The 14,991-nt window shown below is 42.6% G+C and overlaps 2 protein-coding genes across 6 annotated transcripts; both read right to left on the bottom strand.

Annotated features, from left to right (window-relative positions):
- Positions 1–483: 483 nt before the first annotated feature.
- Positions 484–669, bottom strand: LOC142380591 (cortexin domain-containing 1 protein). Its single transcript, XM_075466503.1, has one exon. The coding sequence runs from the start codon at positions 667–669 to the stop codon at positions 484–486; it is 186 nt and encodes a 61-aa protein (XP_075322618.1).
- A 2,648-nt stretch (positions 670–3,317) lies between these two features.
- Positions 3,318–14,455, bottom strand: arnt (aryl hydrocarbon receptor nuclear translocator). 5 transcript variants are annotated; one of them, XM_075465616.1, is made up of 20 exons: positions 14,130–14,455; positions 13,435–13,528; positions 13,247–13,285; positions 12,585–12,635; positions 11,514–11,727; positions 10,408–10,621; positions 10,188–10,290; positions 10,026–10,091; positions 9,790–9,875; positions 9,582–9,658; positions 8,903–9,037; positions 8,737–8,811; positions 7,819–7,970; positions 7,473–7,598; positions 6,899–6,986; positions 5,747–5,928; positions 4,159–4,348; positions 3,801–3,978; positions 3,590–3,726; positions 3,318–3,494 (listed from the first exon to the last, which is right to left on the bottom strand). In XM_075465616.1, exons 1-20 carry the CDS (start codon positions 14,164–14,166, stop codon positions 3,411–3,413), a joined length of 2,328 nt encoding a protein of 775 aa, XP_075321731.1. In that variant the 5' UTR covers positions 14,167–14,455; the 3' UTR covers positions 3,318–3,410. The 5 variants fall into 5 exon arrangements, with proteins under 5 accessions (XP_075321731.1, XP_075321733.1, XP_075321732.1 ...); XM_075465618.1 differs by having other exon boundaries at positions 3,801–3,975; XM_075465617.1 differs by having other exon boundaries at positions 7,473–7,595.
- Positions 14,456–14,991: the final 536 nt, after the last annotated feature.

Raw genomic sequence — 14,991 nt, 5'->3', positions numbered from 1 at the left:
ACATGCTATTTAGCAAAGAAACAGTGGCCAAGAGGTGCAAAACACAACAGCATATCCAAAGAAACACAAAAATGTATTTTAAAAACATACACAACAACAGAATAGAAAATATGACACCTAAAGAAATATAAACAAAACACAGAAAGTAAACAAAAAAAAAAAAAAAACGTTTTGGGGGTTGTTTTACTTATTTTTAACTGTGTTTAACTCACATTTTGTTGCGTTCACTAAAATGTTGAGTTTTCTGACCTCGGCTCCACCACCTCCAAAGCGGAACACTTTATGAACTCCATGTTGTGCCCTAACATCACTAGAAGGTGCAGCTTTTGGACAAAGTTTCAGTGGAGCAGAAAAGGCACCAAAATTCCCTCAAACCAAAAGTTTTAAACCTTCTCCAACACGTGGACCGGACACAAAAACGCCCTTCGCGGGTGCAGTTTCTCTTATTCCTCACGAGGAGCCTGAGGTGGTCGCTGGTCTCCGTCATTCCTCCGTTTGCTCCTCCTGATATGCGGACGCAGAGACGGCGCTGTAAGGGTCCAGCACCAGCTGAGCACAGCGGATGATGGTGACCAACAAGAAGGAGCAGAGGAGGAAAAAGAAAAAGAGGGCAAAACCGAGGTCCACATCCACATCCATCCAGGTCGCAGGGACAACTGGAGGGTCCATGCCAAGAAAACTCAACAAGCGTCTATCAACTAAACAAAAGTTACTCTTCTAATGGTTTTAAACCTTCCATGTACTCTTTAACTTACGTTCTTTAATCTATTTCTGTTGTTTCCCCCTCCCAGTAACGACGTGTGTTGCCCTCACAAAGAACAAGATAATCTGGGGGCCACACTGAGCCTCACTTGGCACCCATGTCCTCTATGAATTGTTTAAAAGGAGTTTGGTAACAATCGGACTGTTCCTGAGATTAGAAAACCAGCGCATCTCCTCAGGAGACGAAGACCTTTACAGGAGACGACACTTCAGCAGACACAGGATCTGATGCAGTTGCACACGTGTGTTTTTATGTGGTGCGCATGTAGAAACACTCTGATTGGGCTATTGTTGGGCCTAAGAGTAAATGGCCCAAAAAAAAAAAAAAAAAGGGGGTTCAGGAGAAAGAGGATAGGACACCTTCGTGGTAATCCACTTAAAAGGGGTTGGAAACTGATCCTGAAGAGAAGAAAATGCAGATTGCTTGTATTCTGATGCCACTAACAGACACAAGAAGTGAAAAGATACTAAACGGTCAATTTGGACCCAAAAAAGAAAACTATTAGGGGTTGTCTTTAAAAAAAACACCAAACAGGATTTAAAAGACCCACAATTCCACTTAAGTGCAACCCAAAGAAGGTGCAGCAAACCTGCCTTACACAACCATGGGTTTCCACCCCCGGCCTGTGAAAGAGAGGAGGGAGGGATGAAAGAGGAAACCGAGCCACACAGATCTACACCAACACACGCTGAGAGGAAAGAAGACAGATACAGGCCAATCAAAGCTGGCTTTTGTTTCCTCGGATAAGCACCTAAAACCTCACAAGCTCCCGACAACAGGAAGGAGTCTAAATCTTACATGAGTGTGATCAGCTGAGTGCACGGCTGTCATGAGCAGAGGATACAAATGATTGTGTGTGCGTGTCAAAAACACAGGCCGACTCCCTCACTGTTGACAATATAACAATTTAATACAAAAAAAAACACCCCCAAACATTTCTTTCTCTCGTTTAAAATTTCATAAACATATACAGTATATTTATATATATGTGTTTCTAAAAGTGAAAAAAAAAAAAAAGAGGATAACAGAGCAATCGTAGAGGTTTTCAGCAACAACAAAGACGACACAATCACCAGCATACCATCCTCTGGAAGATGAAAACCAGATAGTTGTCTACACGGGTTACACACACCGACATCATCCGCCATCACAAATGCTACACACAGACATCGGATACCTGTAACTTTAAATTCCATACGTTTTAGAAATCACACGAGGGAGACCTTTAGTCCCACAATGTTCTTCTGTGATGTAAAACCTAACAAAAAACAAACAAAAAAGTCGGTCCTCGGTCCCTCCGACGAGGACAAAAACACTGACCAAAGTATTTCTGGACATTTTCACCTGCAGGTCCACTTGTTTTCAACTGCATTCATTCCATTTGAATCCTTTCATACCCTGATCAAACCGCAAAATACCAATCAGAGAAGAGCAAAAGACAGACAAAGAGATCAACTGATAAAATACTTACAAAACATCTCCATCAAATCTAAGAGGTCTATCACGTCTGTCCATTTTAAAATAACACATTTCAACAAAGAAAAATGGCTTTAAAAGTACACAATTCCTGCTTGTTAATTATTGCCGTCTGATTCTCCCCCCCGCCAACATTTCTTTTACAAAAGCAGTACAAAAAGCCCGCACCTACAGGGTAAAGAAGTGGAGGATAAACAAAGCAAGGCAGAAACCCAACAAACCTTTAGTTGACAGTTAAACCTGTATGCATCCATTTCACAAACACATGCAGACTGTAAATATGCATCTGAAGGCAAAGACGAACAGTTTGTAGACTTTACAAACCGGCACCTGGAGAAATAGCACGTATCTGCAGTGATGATGTGTGCGTTCTTGAAGTACATTATTCGATGGCCGAAGAAAAAAACTCAACAGAATTTATAGGTGAAGCCACCCATGTACATATAAACTTGTATTTCATACAACTCTACGCAATGTAGGAGCACTCCGTGAAGGCAGTTCAGTCGTGAGGACAAGCCGCGGATTTAAAACTCGAGGGTGAGGTCTGCGTGCGACAGCTGAGAATTACAAACTTTCTCAGCGCGCGCGTCCCTGCTTTTTCCTGAGAGCTCGAATCACTGACTGGATTGATTGACCTACAAGCTAAAGGGCGAAACAGCCAAATATCCTCTCAATTGATGCCTGAGAAAAACCACTGATATATCAGAATAAAAGGCCTTTGTGTGGATCTGTGTTTTTGTGCAGTCTATTCAAGTGTGTTTGTGTGACTGTGCGTTACTTTTTAAACATTTATATATATATTCATATATACCGTATATCACATATCTACAACATAGATTGTTGAGCTTTGGGCAGTGCTAGCAAGAGAATTGTCTCACAATGGCTGGAATATTGTAAAAGTCTTTTAGTCAGTAGCAATTCTTTTTTTTTTAGATTATTTTCCTCCCCATAATATATATCTATATATAAATATATATATATATATATATAGATATATATATATATATATATATATATCTCTTCATCTCTAACTGACTTGTCGTTGTGCAGTTTAAGGGAAGAACGCTACTCTCAGGAGCAGGAAGAGCAGAAGATCTGAACAGATAATAAAATGTGAGCAGAATCAGGGAAGAAGACAAAGGGGAAGACCAGCAGATGAGTCTTGACCAGGTCATTCGTTATATGGCGGGTACATGGGAATCTCAAAGTCTTCAGTGCTGAAGTTGGTTGGCTGGTCCAGCATAGACAACACATCCTAAATCAGATAAAAGACGAGCAGATTTAAGTTATGAGACCTACAACAGGAGAGCAAAACGTGCCCTTGAAACGTGGCGAGCTTGTATCACTCACAGGAAACATGTCTTGCTGGTTGCCCTGAGCGTGAGGATGCTGCTCAGCATTATTCTGAGCGTGCTGCTGGCCCTGCCACTGAGGCCACACCGCCTCTGCGCCTCGAGAGGGGAACTGGGCTCCAGACTGCGAGGCATCTGAGGCAGAGCACAGAGGGGTAAGACTGTGTAGCAGTATAACCCAGAGGCAGACGTGTATGCACCCAACCTACCATAGCCATTGGTGTTGAGGCTGACGCGATTGTTAATTTGCGAGTAGTTTGCGCCGTTGGTTGCGGAGGGAGCAGCACCTGTGGGCATCTGGACAAAAGTGTTGGAGGAGCCACCTCCAAATCCTCCCATGGGAGGAAACTGTGGCGCCATGGTCTTCGCTGCCTGGGGAGCCACCTGCTGGTTAAGAGTAAAACTACTTTATAACCTATTAAGCAACACTGTGTGAGGAATGACTGGCATAAACGAGCATGATCAGATTAACAGTTTATTTCCTCCGTAACTGAACAAAGAGTTTAAACCCCCCCGAAAAAAAACCAAACAGGCAACATCTGATGGAACCTCGCCGTGTCGCCTTACCTGGTTATTAAATTGTGGTCGGACTCCGACTCCGACCCCGGCCCATCCTCCTGCTGGTCCTCCATGAAGGGGGCTGCTGGTGCTTGATGGGGTAACCGACTGTTGGACTCCATTTTGGCGAGACATCTGAGCCAGCATCTGCCCAGCTGAGTGCGCTGGCTGTGCCATTTGGGGATTCATATTGACTGGTCTGCAGAGGAGGTGATGAAGAGTGAGAGCTCTGGTATGTGACCATCACATATGCTGCTCGGTCTCACGCTGATATTCTGTTTGACCCCCTTTAGCATTTTAGGTACATAGCGGTGCTGAACTTACGAACTGAAGCAACCCAGATCATAACACTGCCCCCCCTCCCAGGCTTATACTGTAAACACTGGTCATGATGGGTGCAGCACTTCATCCACCGCTCACCCATCACTCTGAAACAGGGGAACTCAGACCACATGACCTTTCCTCTCCTTGGCAAACTTAAGTCTTAAATATGTATCTTTAAAGTAGCAGGAACTTTTCTGAATAATTCATAATAAAATTCATGGAAATCAAATAACTTAATAAACACTATTCAAAGTCTGCAGGAGAGTTAGAACGGCAGCCTTAAAAAGACACTTATTGCTTTCGGATGTTAATTCTGCTGGAAAGATGAAACAAAACCAACTTGAAAGGTTTAACTTAATGCCACGCGCTTATCAACATCATTTTATAATGAAAATGTTGATGCGAGGTGGGTGTCCCTCCAGACTTTAAAGGTAAAAGGATGCATATGTCGCTGCAGGTTATAATGAGTTAATATGGACATTTGCATGGCTGCCGGAATCCAATTCTAGACACGAATGCTTGCTTAAAGTCTGACTGCTTGTCTGCACTCAGCGTAAACCTCCACGATCAAAAATCTCTTGAAGACTAATCTTTTCCAGGTACACCTCCACTCTTAACACATCAATCAAAACTAAATAACACTTTCCCCTTTAATCTGCCTTTTTAATAGATGCAACACTCAATGCCAACACCACGATTTCCTACTGAGCCAAGCTTGAATGTTGATCCTCGCTTTCAAGTGATTTTGCATAAACCCTCTGCTAAACAACTATATATAAGCAGTGGCAGGCTACCAACTTGGAGAACTGCCAGTTTTCCCAGCAGCTATAGTTGCTAATTAAGCAATATTACTCAAAAACAGTGTCGTGCTGGCTCTGGTCCGACATGCAAATCTACAGACATGCAAACCAGCTGGTAGGTTACACAAGTTTATTCATTCTTACTTCAGAGAGTTTACAGTGATGACAATCCCAGTATCGTCAGATCTCAAGAACATTATATCGCTTCTAGCTGCCACTAATCCTTATCCCACGGTGGTGGTATAAGAATCTAATCAGCTCAGATCACCAGATAAGGGGATGAGAGCTACATGCATTGATAATTACGGTTTGAGGAATTAAAAATTAAATTGAAAGAGCGCCTTGGAATCTGTTAGATCTGTTACTTCAGACAGAAGACCGCAGCCTCACAATGACAAAGGCAACAGGATGAAACCACTCACTTGCCTTGAGGCCTTAGATGTCCTGTACATGTACACAGTGAGACTTCCTACCTGTACGTGTCACTAGGACGACCGGCAGGGAAGTTGCTGGCGTAGATCTGAGTGGCGGGAGTCGAGGTGGAGGGCATGCCCTTGGTCCGATCCGGCCCTTGGAACAAGGAAGGGTAGGGCTCCGGCTTCTCTATGCTTTTGCTGTGATCCGGCCCTGCTGCCGTCACCGGCTGAACCGGCATCTGAACACCATAACACAAAAAGGAAATGATGCAAACTCTGAGCATTTATCAAGTAAAACTTTAAAGTCTAGATGCTGAATATGACATTTTTCAAAGAACCCCAGCACACTTGAATTTAGTGTGTGTAAAATCTCCAAACATCAAACAAAGGAGCAAACATCACAGAGCATATACAGCTAGTGAGGTCGCTGCCAATTCCCCTTTCTGCCGTTTTCCGCTCGCTTGTCACTTATCATGGATTCACTCAGACACATGTGGTATTGATATCAACACAACAATGGTCGTCAAGCAGCCAAAATGGCTATTTTTGACCAGTTGGATCGTAAACAAGTGTATTTTTTCGCATCACGTTTCACCCCCTCTGCTCCGCTGACAGACGCTTACCCGCCACCCTTCCTCCAGTATCAAGTCTCCCTCTTTGAAGTGTGAAGAGCATCGGTGGAAAAAGCCCGGACCAAACTGTCCGCACTTTCTCCCGTGCACTACTGGTGCTCATGACTGAAAGCAGCAAAATCTCTTAGGAGGCAGCATTTGGGACAATAGCCCTTCTACAGTTTTTCTTATTCATATGAACTATTGTTAGTCTTATTGTGCCTGTTGTCATTTACAAATGCACAAGTCTTTGTTTTTATTCATGAATTTGGATATAAAAGCATCTCATTTTATTTTGGTCAGAATACTTGAAATTTAAAAACATCTTAAAGTAACCAAATGTTAAAGATAAAGGGTTGCAGCTGATTCAAAATTAAGCTGCAGGCAAATTAAGCTGAAGGGAAGTTCTGATAAAAGAACTCTCGACCTCTGGGGTCTTTTTTTCTGGTGAGCAAACAATCAACATCCTGCCTGTGTTTCCATAAAAAGCCCTCGTCAGCCTCTAAAACAAAGCCCCCCCGAGACAAAATGTCTTAATCTACATTTCAATCAAGCTGTACATGTAGATCCTTGTGCTCACACGTGTTCATTGCCAAACCTGTGAGAGGGTGATCGGCCCGGCCTCATACAGCCCGTCTCTTGTCCCGCCTCCCTCCAGATCAGCCTGCTGCTGCTGCTGTAACTGTCTGAAAAAGCAAACAAAAACACAGGGAGAGCTGATTGGAAGTCTGCCTGAAATAGACTAATTTCCATTTCCATGCCCTCCACTGCTGAGTGAGGAAAAACCCAAACACCTCTTCACAAAACCGCAATCAACCCGCCACCTGTCACCATGGAAACATAAACGAATACAGGAGACGAGGAGAGAAGTCTGTTAAACATATTGCTAACATGCTACACCACCTATGTTAAAAGCCGATGTGTTCAAACTACACGGGAAAGAATGAAAGGACATGCTTGTTGTTTGTTTTTAACACTGGCTTCTCCAGCACGGCAGAAATGAAGAAAGAGAGTCACCCAGTTTGGGCAGGTAGGAAAAATAAATGAACAAAATAATGAAAACATTTGGAAGAAGAACTGTAGGCTGCTAGAAACAGTAGTAGTCTCCCATGAAGAAGCAGCCCCTGTTCTCCCATGCAGGGGGGAGGAAAGTCGCTTCCGCCTGGTCTCACCTGGTGGCCATCTGCCCCGGGCTGAGCACAGCAGGATGGGCATTTGGGCTCCTCTGACCCAGGGAAGGGGGCACCGAAGCCCCTGGGGAGGAGATGGGAGTGAGAGGGTCCTGGGTCGAGTTTCTACTGCCCCACAATCAGAGGAGAAGTGTGGGGAGAGGGTGATAAGTCTCTGTTTTATCAAAAGGGGTTGTGGTTGAGGTGCAAGAGGAACTGGGGACTGAAGTTAATTTGTATGCATCCAGACAGAAGATGACTGTTTCACAACAGTCACATTTCATAACTTGAATTGTTCCATAATGTGTTGCGTTTGATCGTGAAATCATGCTGCACACGTGCTACTCACTTGACATTGACATTGGTGCAGATGATATACTCAATCTCCTCTGAAAAGGGGTTCTGGAAGGTGAAGGAGCTGGTCCTCATCCAGATCCATTCTCTTGATTTGGAGCGGAACCGAAACATCACTGACAGAACCTGACCCTTCAGCTTCACCACCTGAGGACACCGAGCGCAAGGTGGCAAACAATCATACACTTGTGTTTTCATAAGCAACAAGGAGCAGGTTTACATACACACACACACACACACACACACACACACACACACACACAAATGCAGGAACTGGAAGATATCAGGTTACAAAAATAACTGGACAGCAGCGTTGATGGTTGGGAACTGAAGGTGCAGACACACTGCGGTTAGAGAGAGAAAAAGTTCCCTTTCTTTCACAGTCATCACACATTCAGGAAAATATTCCAACTATAGAAACTGATGCTTTTACTTAAAGGGTTAGTTCCACTTAATTATTTAATACAAGTTTGCTAAAAATGCTGACATTGTCTTTCTTTTTGCCACATCACAGTCACAGGGAAGCTCTTCTAGCATCCGTCTCACACATTCAAACGCACACAGTTAAATACATTCAGGCATGCACAAAACCAAAGAAATATATGTTATTTTCACCACAATAAAGAAGCAGGGTTCTGATATACAGCACTTGACACCACAGCAATCAGGAGTCCAATTATTTGAATACATTTTACCGTAATCAAATTTACAAATCCAAGCCTGTTTAAAGAAATTTGGCCGTACTGCATCATGTTTGGGGGAGAAAAAAACCCCCAAACAATTAAGCTCTTCTGTGGCTTCAGAATACCCCACATGCCATCTGATGCCCTTGTAGTTAATTGTGGGTCCAACTACAGGCATGTTTACAAATGAAAAATACCTAATTATGCATCATGTATGCTTTAATGTTTACCTGCTGGAAGCTGTCTCTCAATAACCCTTGGTCTTCATGGTGGGCAAACTCTAGAATATGTTTCCCCAATAAGTCCTGAAACACAGAGCAGATGATACCATTATATACAGAATATGACATAAAGAGCGTTGGGGGATGCTGCCTGGCATTGGTCAGCTGTGATTACCTGGGGTTGATAGCCAACAGCAGCCATGCAGCGGTGGTCTACAAAGGTGAACATGCCCTCGCAATTGTGGCGGGAGATGAACTCTACTGGAACACTGATACTGTTGAGGTCTGTGTCACCTGGGCAACAAGTAACCTGGAGAAGAAACTAGTTCTAAATATAATGCATTGAAGACACACTGAACACCCATGTTTAATGAGACTACACAGCACTGAAACTTTAAAAACCACAATGTGCATGAACATGATTGATTTTCTCATCTACTTGTTCAGTTTAAAGTTATCTCTAAGCAAATCCTCACCAGAACAATGCGCTGAGTCAGAGGCTATGAGTCATATCATTGATTTCCAAAGATACTGTAACTGTGCAAATATCAACTATGGTCTACTTCATGCGAGACTGTACTGTGACTGCCTTTTCAACACAACCGCCATCAGGAAGAGCTATTTTACGTGTGATCTGTTGACGTTGTGGGTCAAATATCACTGAAATTTGATGGAGGAGTATACAAATTGCAGGAAATGTGTCAAATCAATACCAAGATTCACATTTCCATTTTTCAAAAACAGGTTTCCACCCAACGCTTTACATTTACAGTTTAATCACAAAAAACTGAATGACTAGTGGGACGAGATTTTGTCCTTTTAGGTTACTCTTAGCAGCCATCCATACATCATACCTGTAATCTCCCAATGGCAACTAGACAGTAGCGACTCCCCTGATTGTTGTCGGCTTCGTCATCCGTTAGCGATACACCTTAAATAGAAACATGGGCAACAATTATTAACTGATGCAAACTATCTAAAAATGTTGTAGCCCTGAGCACATGGTAAAGAGTTAATATAACAAAGGTCTTTGTAGATGAACTCCAGAATTACTTGTTTTACCTGCAGGGGGCCATGACTTGATGTATCCAGTACAGTGAACCACTACATACTGGGGCTCCCCTTCCTTGGCTGCACCCAAACCATTCCTGAAGTGAAAGAAGAAAGTTTAACATGCACTCAAGGTTAGATAACTGTGTCCACATGCATCTAATTACATATTACAGTGTCCTTTGGTATCAAGCCCAACAAAATCTAAACCAACTTTTAATGAACTGTTTAGTTTTCATCTGTTTCACCTGTTTCTGTTCCTAAGAAAGTTGAGTCTGTTCATTGACATCGGTTCCACCGGACACGTGCCACACCTGCAAAGAGACCGCAGCATGAACAGCAAGTTTATCCTGGCATATGTTTCAGTATGAAAGAATGAACTGAACAACTGACTCCGGTATGAGTCTCACCTCATCCTGCAGATGAAGGATCGGCGGGCTCCCATACTCATTCTAGCTGATGACTGCTGACTCTCCTTCTTCACCGTTCCTGTCTTCAAGTCCAACATCCTCCCTTTAAAGCAAACAAGACACTAAACTTAAGTGCACTTTTTACATTCTTCATTTGTAATATTCACACGTGTGCTTTTTCCAAACTCAATGTGGGACTCTACGTATTGTGAGTAAATACCTGTGTTGTTATTCTCTGCGGTGGACAGCTGCTCCCTGAGCTTTTCTTTGTCATCTGGATGGAGCTGATCATAGAGAGACGAGCCGAGCCACTCAGACTGCGGCTGGTTGAGGACGGGCGTCAAGGAGTCCGAGACATAAACAATGCGGCCCGTCTCACATGACACCACAAACAGAAAGCCATCAGCTGCCTCCAGGATGAGGTGCTTCAGCTCCTAAAGACATAAGAAAATAAGAAATAAAAACCAACAGAAGCAATCAATTAACAGCAAAGATAAGAGACTTATTGTGTCTTTAAGTAATAGTAAAAAAAATAGAGTTTATTTATGTAGCTATTATCCATTTCCTCTAAATCTACAATACCTATTTGCCTATGCATTTTGGTCACTTATCAATGCCAACTGGGAGAGAGTCTATGCAGACAGGTGCTGCCCCAGTGATGGTGTAAACACTCCTGGTTTGCACCCATTTGCAAAACATTTAAATAAAAAGATGGCTTTCTAAAAGTCATTTAAGCGTCAGATCATATTCTCAGTTTGTTTTAAACATAAACAGGCAACACAAGGGTCCGGAGAACAAGACATTATTCGGTTCATTACAGATTTATTCATATAGCACCAGATCATACCAAATGTGGCTTCAAGGCTCTTCTAACATATAGTGCAACTCAAACCAATTATTAGCCAATAATATCAGATTAATTAAAATACAAATAAGTCCAATTTTAAAAAAAAACGTTACCTCGCTAAGGAAGCCAATGAAACTTCTTTTTGATTTCCCATTACAATTACATGACATTAATTTATATTACAGCAACTAGTTACCAAAGGTCAGTCAAAGTTTGACCATCAGATCAAAACTAACACGGTCTTAAGGTCCTACTTTCAGTTCTCCCTTATTCTGTTTTTATTGACCTCAGAGTGTGAACAACCCTGTGACTGTGAGATCTGTATGATAGAGGACTTAGCTGACTGATCATAAGCTTCCCTGTCAGGAACTGTTGCCTGCTCTGAACATGCCCTCTGTAAAGCTTCACGTTTCCCCCGGCTGGAAAGATTTCACATCTGATCCGTCCTAAATTATGACATTTTCCTCAGTGACTCATACCTGATCAGTGAGAAAGGAAGGTTTGTACGATCCATCTGCATTGGTGTTGCCGCTTCCTCTCAAAGACTTCATATGAGACACTGCCATTCGTAGGATGGTTAGTTTGTCAGGTTTCCGCGCAAGTGCGCTGCATGTGGGCACCATATCTGACAATTCTGTTATGTAGGCAGTCATTTTGTTTCGCCTCCGCCTTTCAATCTCACTGTGGTTCTCCCTGGAGTCAAGAAACGAGGGTGGAAGAGGTGGAGAGAAAAGGAGGGGTTGAGATGGGGAAGGGGGGGCAGGCAAGTGGAAAACATGGAGTAGAGTTTAAAATTAATGTTGCAATGCAAGACTACAAATCAGGAAGAAGAAGAAGAGCGCGGAATAAAAGAAAGTGATAGCAATAATGGGATAAAACATAAAACAATTATGTGTGATTTATGAGAGCGAGAAAGCAAGAAAAGTCTGGTCTTTTAATACCAGATTATGTGATAAAAGAGAGCTGGTGCAGAAAGAGAATGAATCTTTAGTTGTCCTGAAAGGGGGGGGGAGACAAAACAGACAAAGAGGACAGTTTCTCAAGACGAATAGATTGCCAGAGAGAAAGGAGTCCCTGACTCACACACAAGTGCAGTTAGTGACACATAACACTGTGGCGGGTTGAGAGAGATAACCAACCGCCTTTCTGTGAGGCACCAAAAGAGCAGCAAAATGTACTCTGAGTTTTTTTGTGCTGGTGATCCCAGCAGGACAGGATAGTATTTGGTCATTGCATTCAACAGCAATATGGACACAAGCAGGAGAAGAAGCCTTCCTCTGTGGTACATGCCATACCTGGCTAGTTTTTCCTTATCTGCAAAACTCTGATCTTCCTCCAAAAACCTGGAAAATTAAACCAGTCCACTAAAACACAGGCTCAAAAGTCACTTCCAAAAAAAAGAGGTGCATGACCAGCCAAAAAGAAAGAAAAAGCGGAAAAACTGAATTGGAAAGAGGGAGAGATTATGGGGGTAAGCGCTGTATCAACATTATTGCACCCCTTAAAACTCCCTCCTCTCTTGTCCACTTCCTGTAATTTATCGCCCTTACCTGGCAAAGCGCTCTTTGTCATTGCCAGAGCCTCCGGTTTCATCATCGTCCCTGAAAAAGAACAAAGAAAACACTGTTATCTCAGCAGCCCACACAATTCAAACAAGACCATTTTATCTTGCTTTATTAAGCAGTTTTCAACATGGACTGCAGACTTGACATTTTTAAGACATTACCCAGAGGGGTTGTGTGTAAGAGGGTCAATGTAAAAATTAGTCAGACTGGAGTTTGTGCAAAGTCTACCCTGCCAGCTTTTGGGCAGTATGTCCACAGTAGGTCTCACTTAACCCATGTGTGAATAGAGAAGTTAAATGTCTGAAGAAATCATCATAAGAAAGTGTCCTGCCCACAACAGTTGACGCTCTTTAGTATATTGCTCACCAATTAAACCTCCCTCATATCTATGCATCATTATGGGTAAGTCATGGCCTTGTCTGCTTTCCTTTATGAGCCATAGATAAAGAAGCACTGCAGTTTCTGCATCATATCCAGTCTACTCTACGCTCAAGCCAGGCGCCACACCTGAGTACTTCCAGTAGTGTGAACATCTGTCACACGGCCTCCCGTCCTCCGGGAAGTGTGTGCAGACCTGATTCTTGAGACACTGTCCAGAGTTCACATGTGAAAATAACTTAGGATAAAAATAATAAAGACTCTGATACCTGAACAACTTGCTTCCTTCATCATCGTCAAAATCTGACCTGTAAAGTTAGGAGTAAAGTCAGAATAACTCACCATTGTTCTCACAATAATTTTGACAAGAGCTATTAGAAATAAAAATGAAAACAGGTCATTAAAAATACACAGTATTGTCCTATCAATAGAAAGTCTGACAGTAACACACACTTACGGTGCTCGTCTTTTGTTGGTCCCTTTCGGCACAACCGCTCCGCCACTTGCTTGGGTCCCACTTGCCCCCATTCCCAGATTTAGGTCTGTTAAGTCTATTAATAACACAGCGCAGCGGAAAGGCTAATGTAGCAGAGACGACAGGTGATTTCCTTCTGTGTCTGAAGCACTAAAACAGAAACTACAGCCCCCACTGAAGCCTGTACCCAAAGGCTAAATTACATTAGAGCACAAATCTGTCGCGTATGAAACATGAAGATCCACATAATAAAAAACGCTACATTCGTGACAGAGGTCTGCAGATATGAGATAATCATGACACAGAGCTAGCCATACACAACAAAAAACGGCATTACTTTAACATCTGGATCGAATTAGCCGACCTCAGTTTGACAGATAATTTACATTTAGTTGATCATATTTGCTGTATTGGTCGTTTAAAAATAACCCCAAATGCTCATTTAAAACATAATCCAAGCATTTACATAACCACTAAAAGTAAGTTGTCGAGCTTCCACTTATGCAACAACTACCCAATCTTGGTATAGCATTAGCTTTGTTGCTAAGCTAACTTAGCCGATGCTGTCACGCTATGTTTAGGAAAGTGTCCGCTTAAGAGAGGTTTCAGAAAACAACAGCCGAATATCTGCTGAATACATTGACGAAATTGTCACTATAACTTTTACTTTTCCTTACCTGGATTTGAAGATGACATGTCCATGTGGAATAACATAAACAACTAACTTCTGCTGCGAAAAACAAAACAAAAAACAAACAAAAAACACTCCCCCTGGCTAGCTAGCTTTAGGCTAACCAGTGCAGATATGCTGACACGCTCACTTTCTGTTCTAACTTTGGCCCAAAGCCATGACTACTGTTACCCTAGAGTGAGCAGAGGGTTTATAACGCAACCGAAACTTAACGTTTATATCCGTCACGGCCCGTTTCCCTGTTTTCTACGCGTTTAAACCCCCCTGTCTAAGTAAGATGGCGTTTCGAGCTAAAAAAGCTCGAGCTACATTCTCCCCTCCTCCTCCTATTGGACAGCGAACAGATGGCTACTAGTGACGTCACCTATAAGAAAACCAATATTTTCTTCCTGAGTCCGTCGGGAATAGGCGTGTGCACGTATAAACTTGTTTTAGTGCGTTAATTTCGACGAAAGCAGGCGTAAATGTATTTTACGCTGTATGGCATTTTCCTGTACCATCACCCGTGCAAGTCGTGCGATTATGTTTGAGAGTTTGGAGACGCTACAGACTTTTCTGTTTGTTTAAACATGACCGACAACATTGTGACAATTTTTACACAAGTCCTAAAAGCATATTTACCATAAAGTATTAAACTTAGACATTTGTTTATTGGGGGAAATTACCCAGTATTACACATATATGAGTGTTAAAACGGTCTGTGAAGCTTTGCTTTATTATCTCCAGTGACCGCTATGAGCAGCATGAACTGTTATGAAATATTTCAGATTACTGTTTGTCAGGCCCCTTTCATTTCTACATCTGTACAGCACAGCTGCGACTCTGGGTTGTTAGTGGGTTTCCACGCA

This window comes from Odontesthes bonariensis, chromosome 5 (genome assembly GCF_027942865.1).
Source record: "Odontesthes bonariensis isolate fOdoBon6 chromosome 5, fOdoBon6.hap1, whole genome shotgun sequence".
Lineage (NCBI taxonomy): Eukaryota > Metazoa > Chordata > Actinopteri > Atheriniformes > Atherinopsidae > Odontesthes > Odontesthes bonariensis.
Note: the sequence above shows the minus strand (reverse complement) of the source record. Positions and strands in the feature narration are given on the sequence as shown.

Bases quoted from the DNA above. Each gene is read 5' to 3' on its own strand.
- arnt (XM_075465616.1), bottom strand. From the start codon at position 14,166: ATGTTATTCCACATGGACATGTCATCTTCAAATCCAG. The intron at 5,929-6,898 runs GTTTGGCAATGA...TATGGTGTTCAG, and splicing joins GGCCGATCACCCTCTCACAG to ATGCCGGTTCAGCCGGTGAC. The intron at 4,349-5,746 runs GTAGGAAGTCTC...CCTCCTCTGCAG, and splicing joins CGTCCTAGTGACACGTACAG to ACCAGTCAATATGAATCCCC.
- LOC142380591 (XM_075466503.1), bottom strand. From the start codon at position 669: ATGGACCCTCCAGTTGTCCCTGCGACCTGGATGGATGTGGATGTGGAC.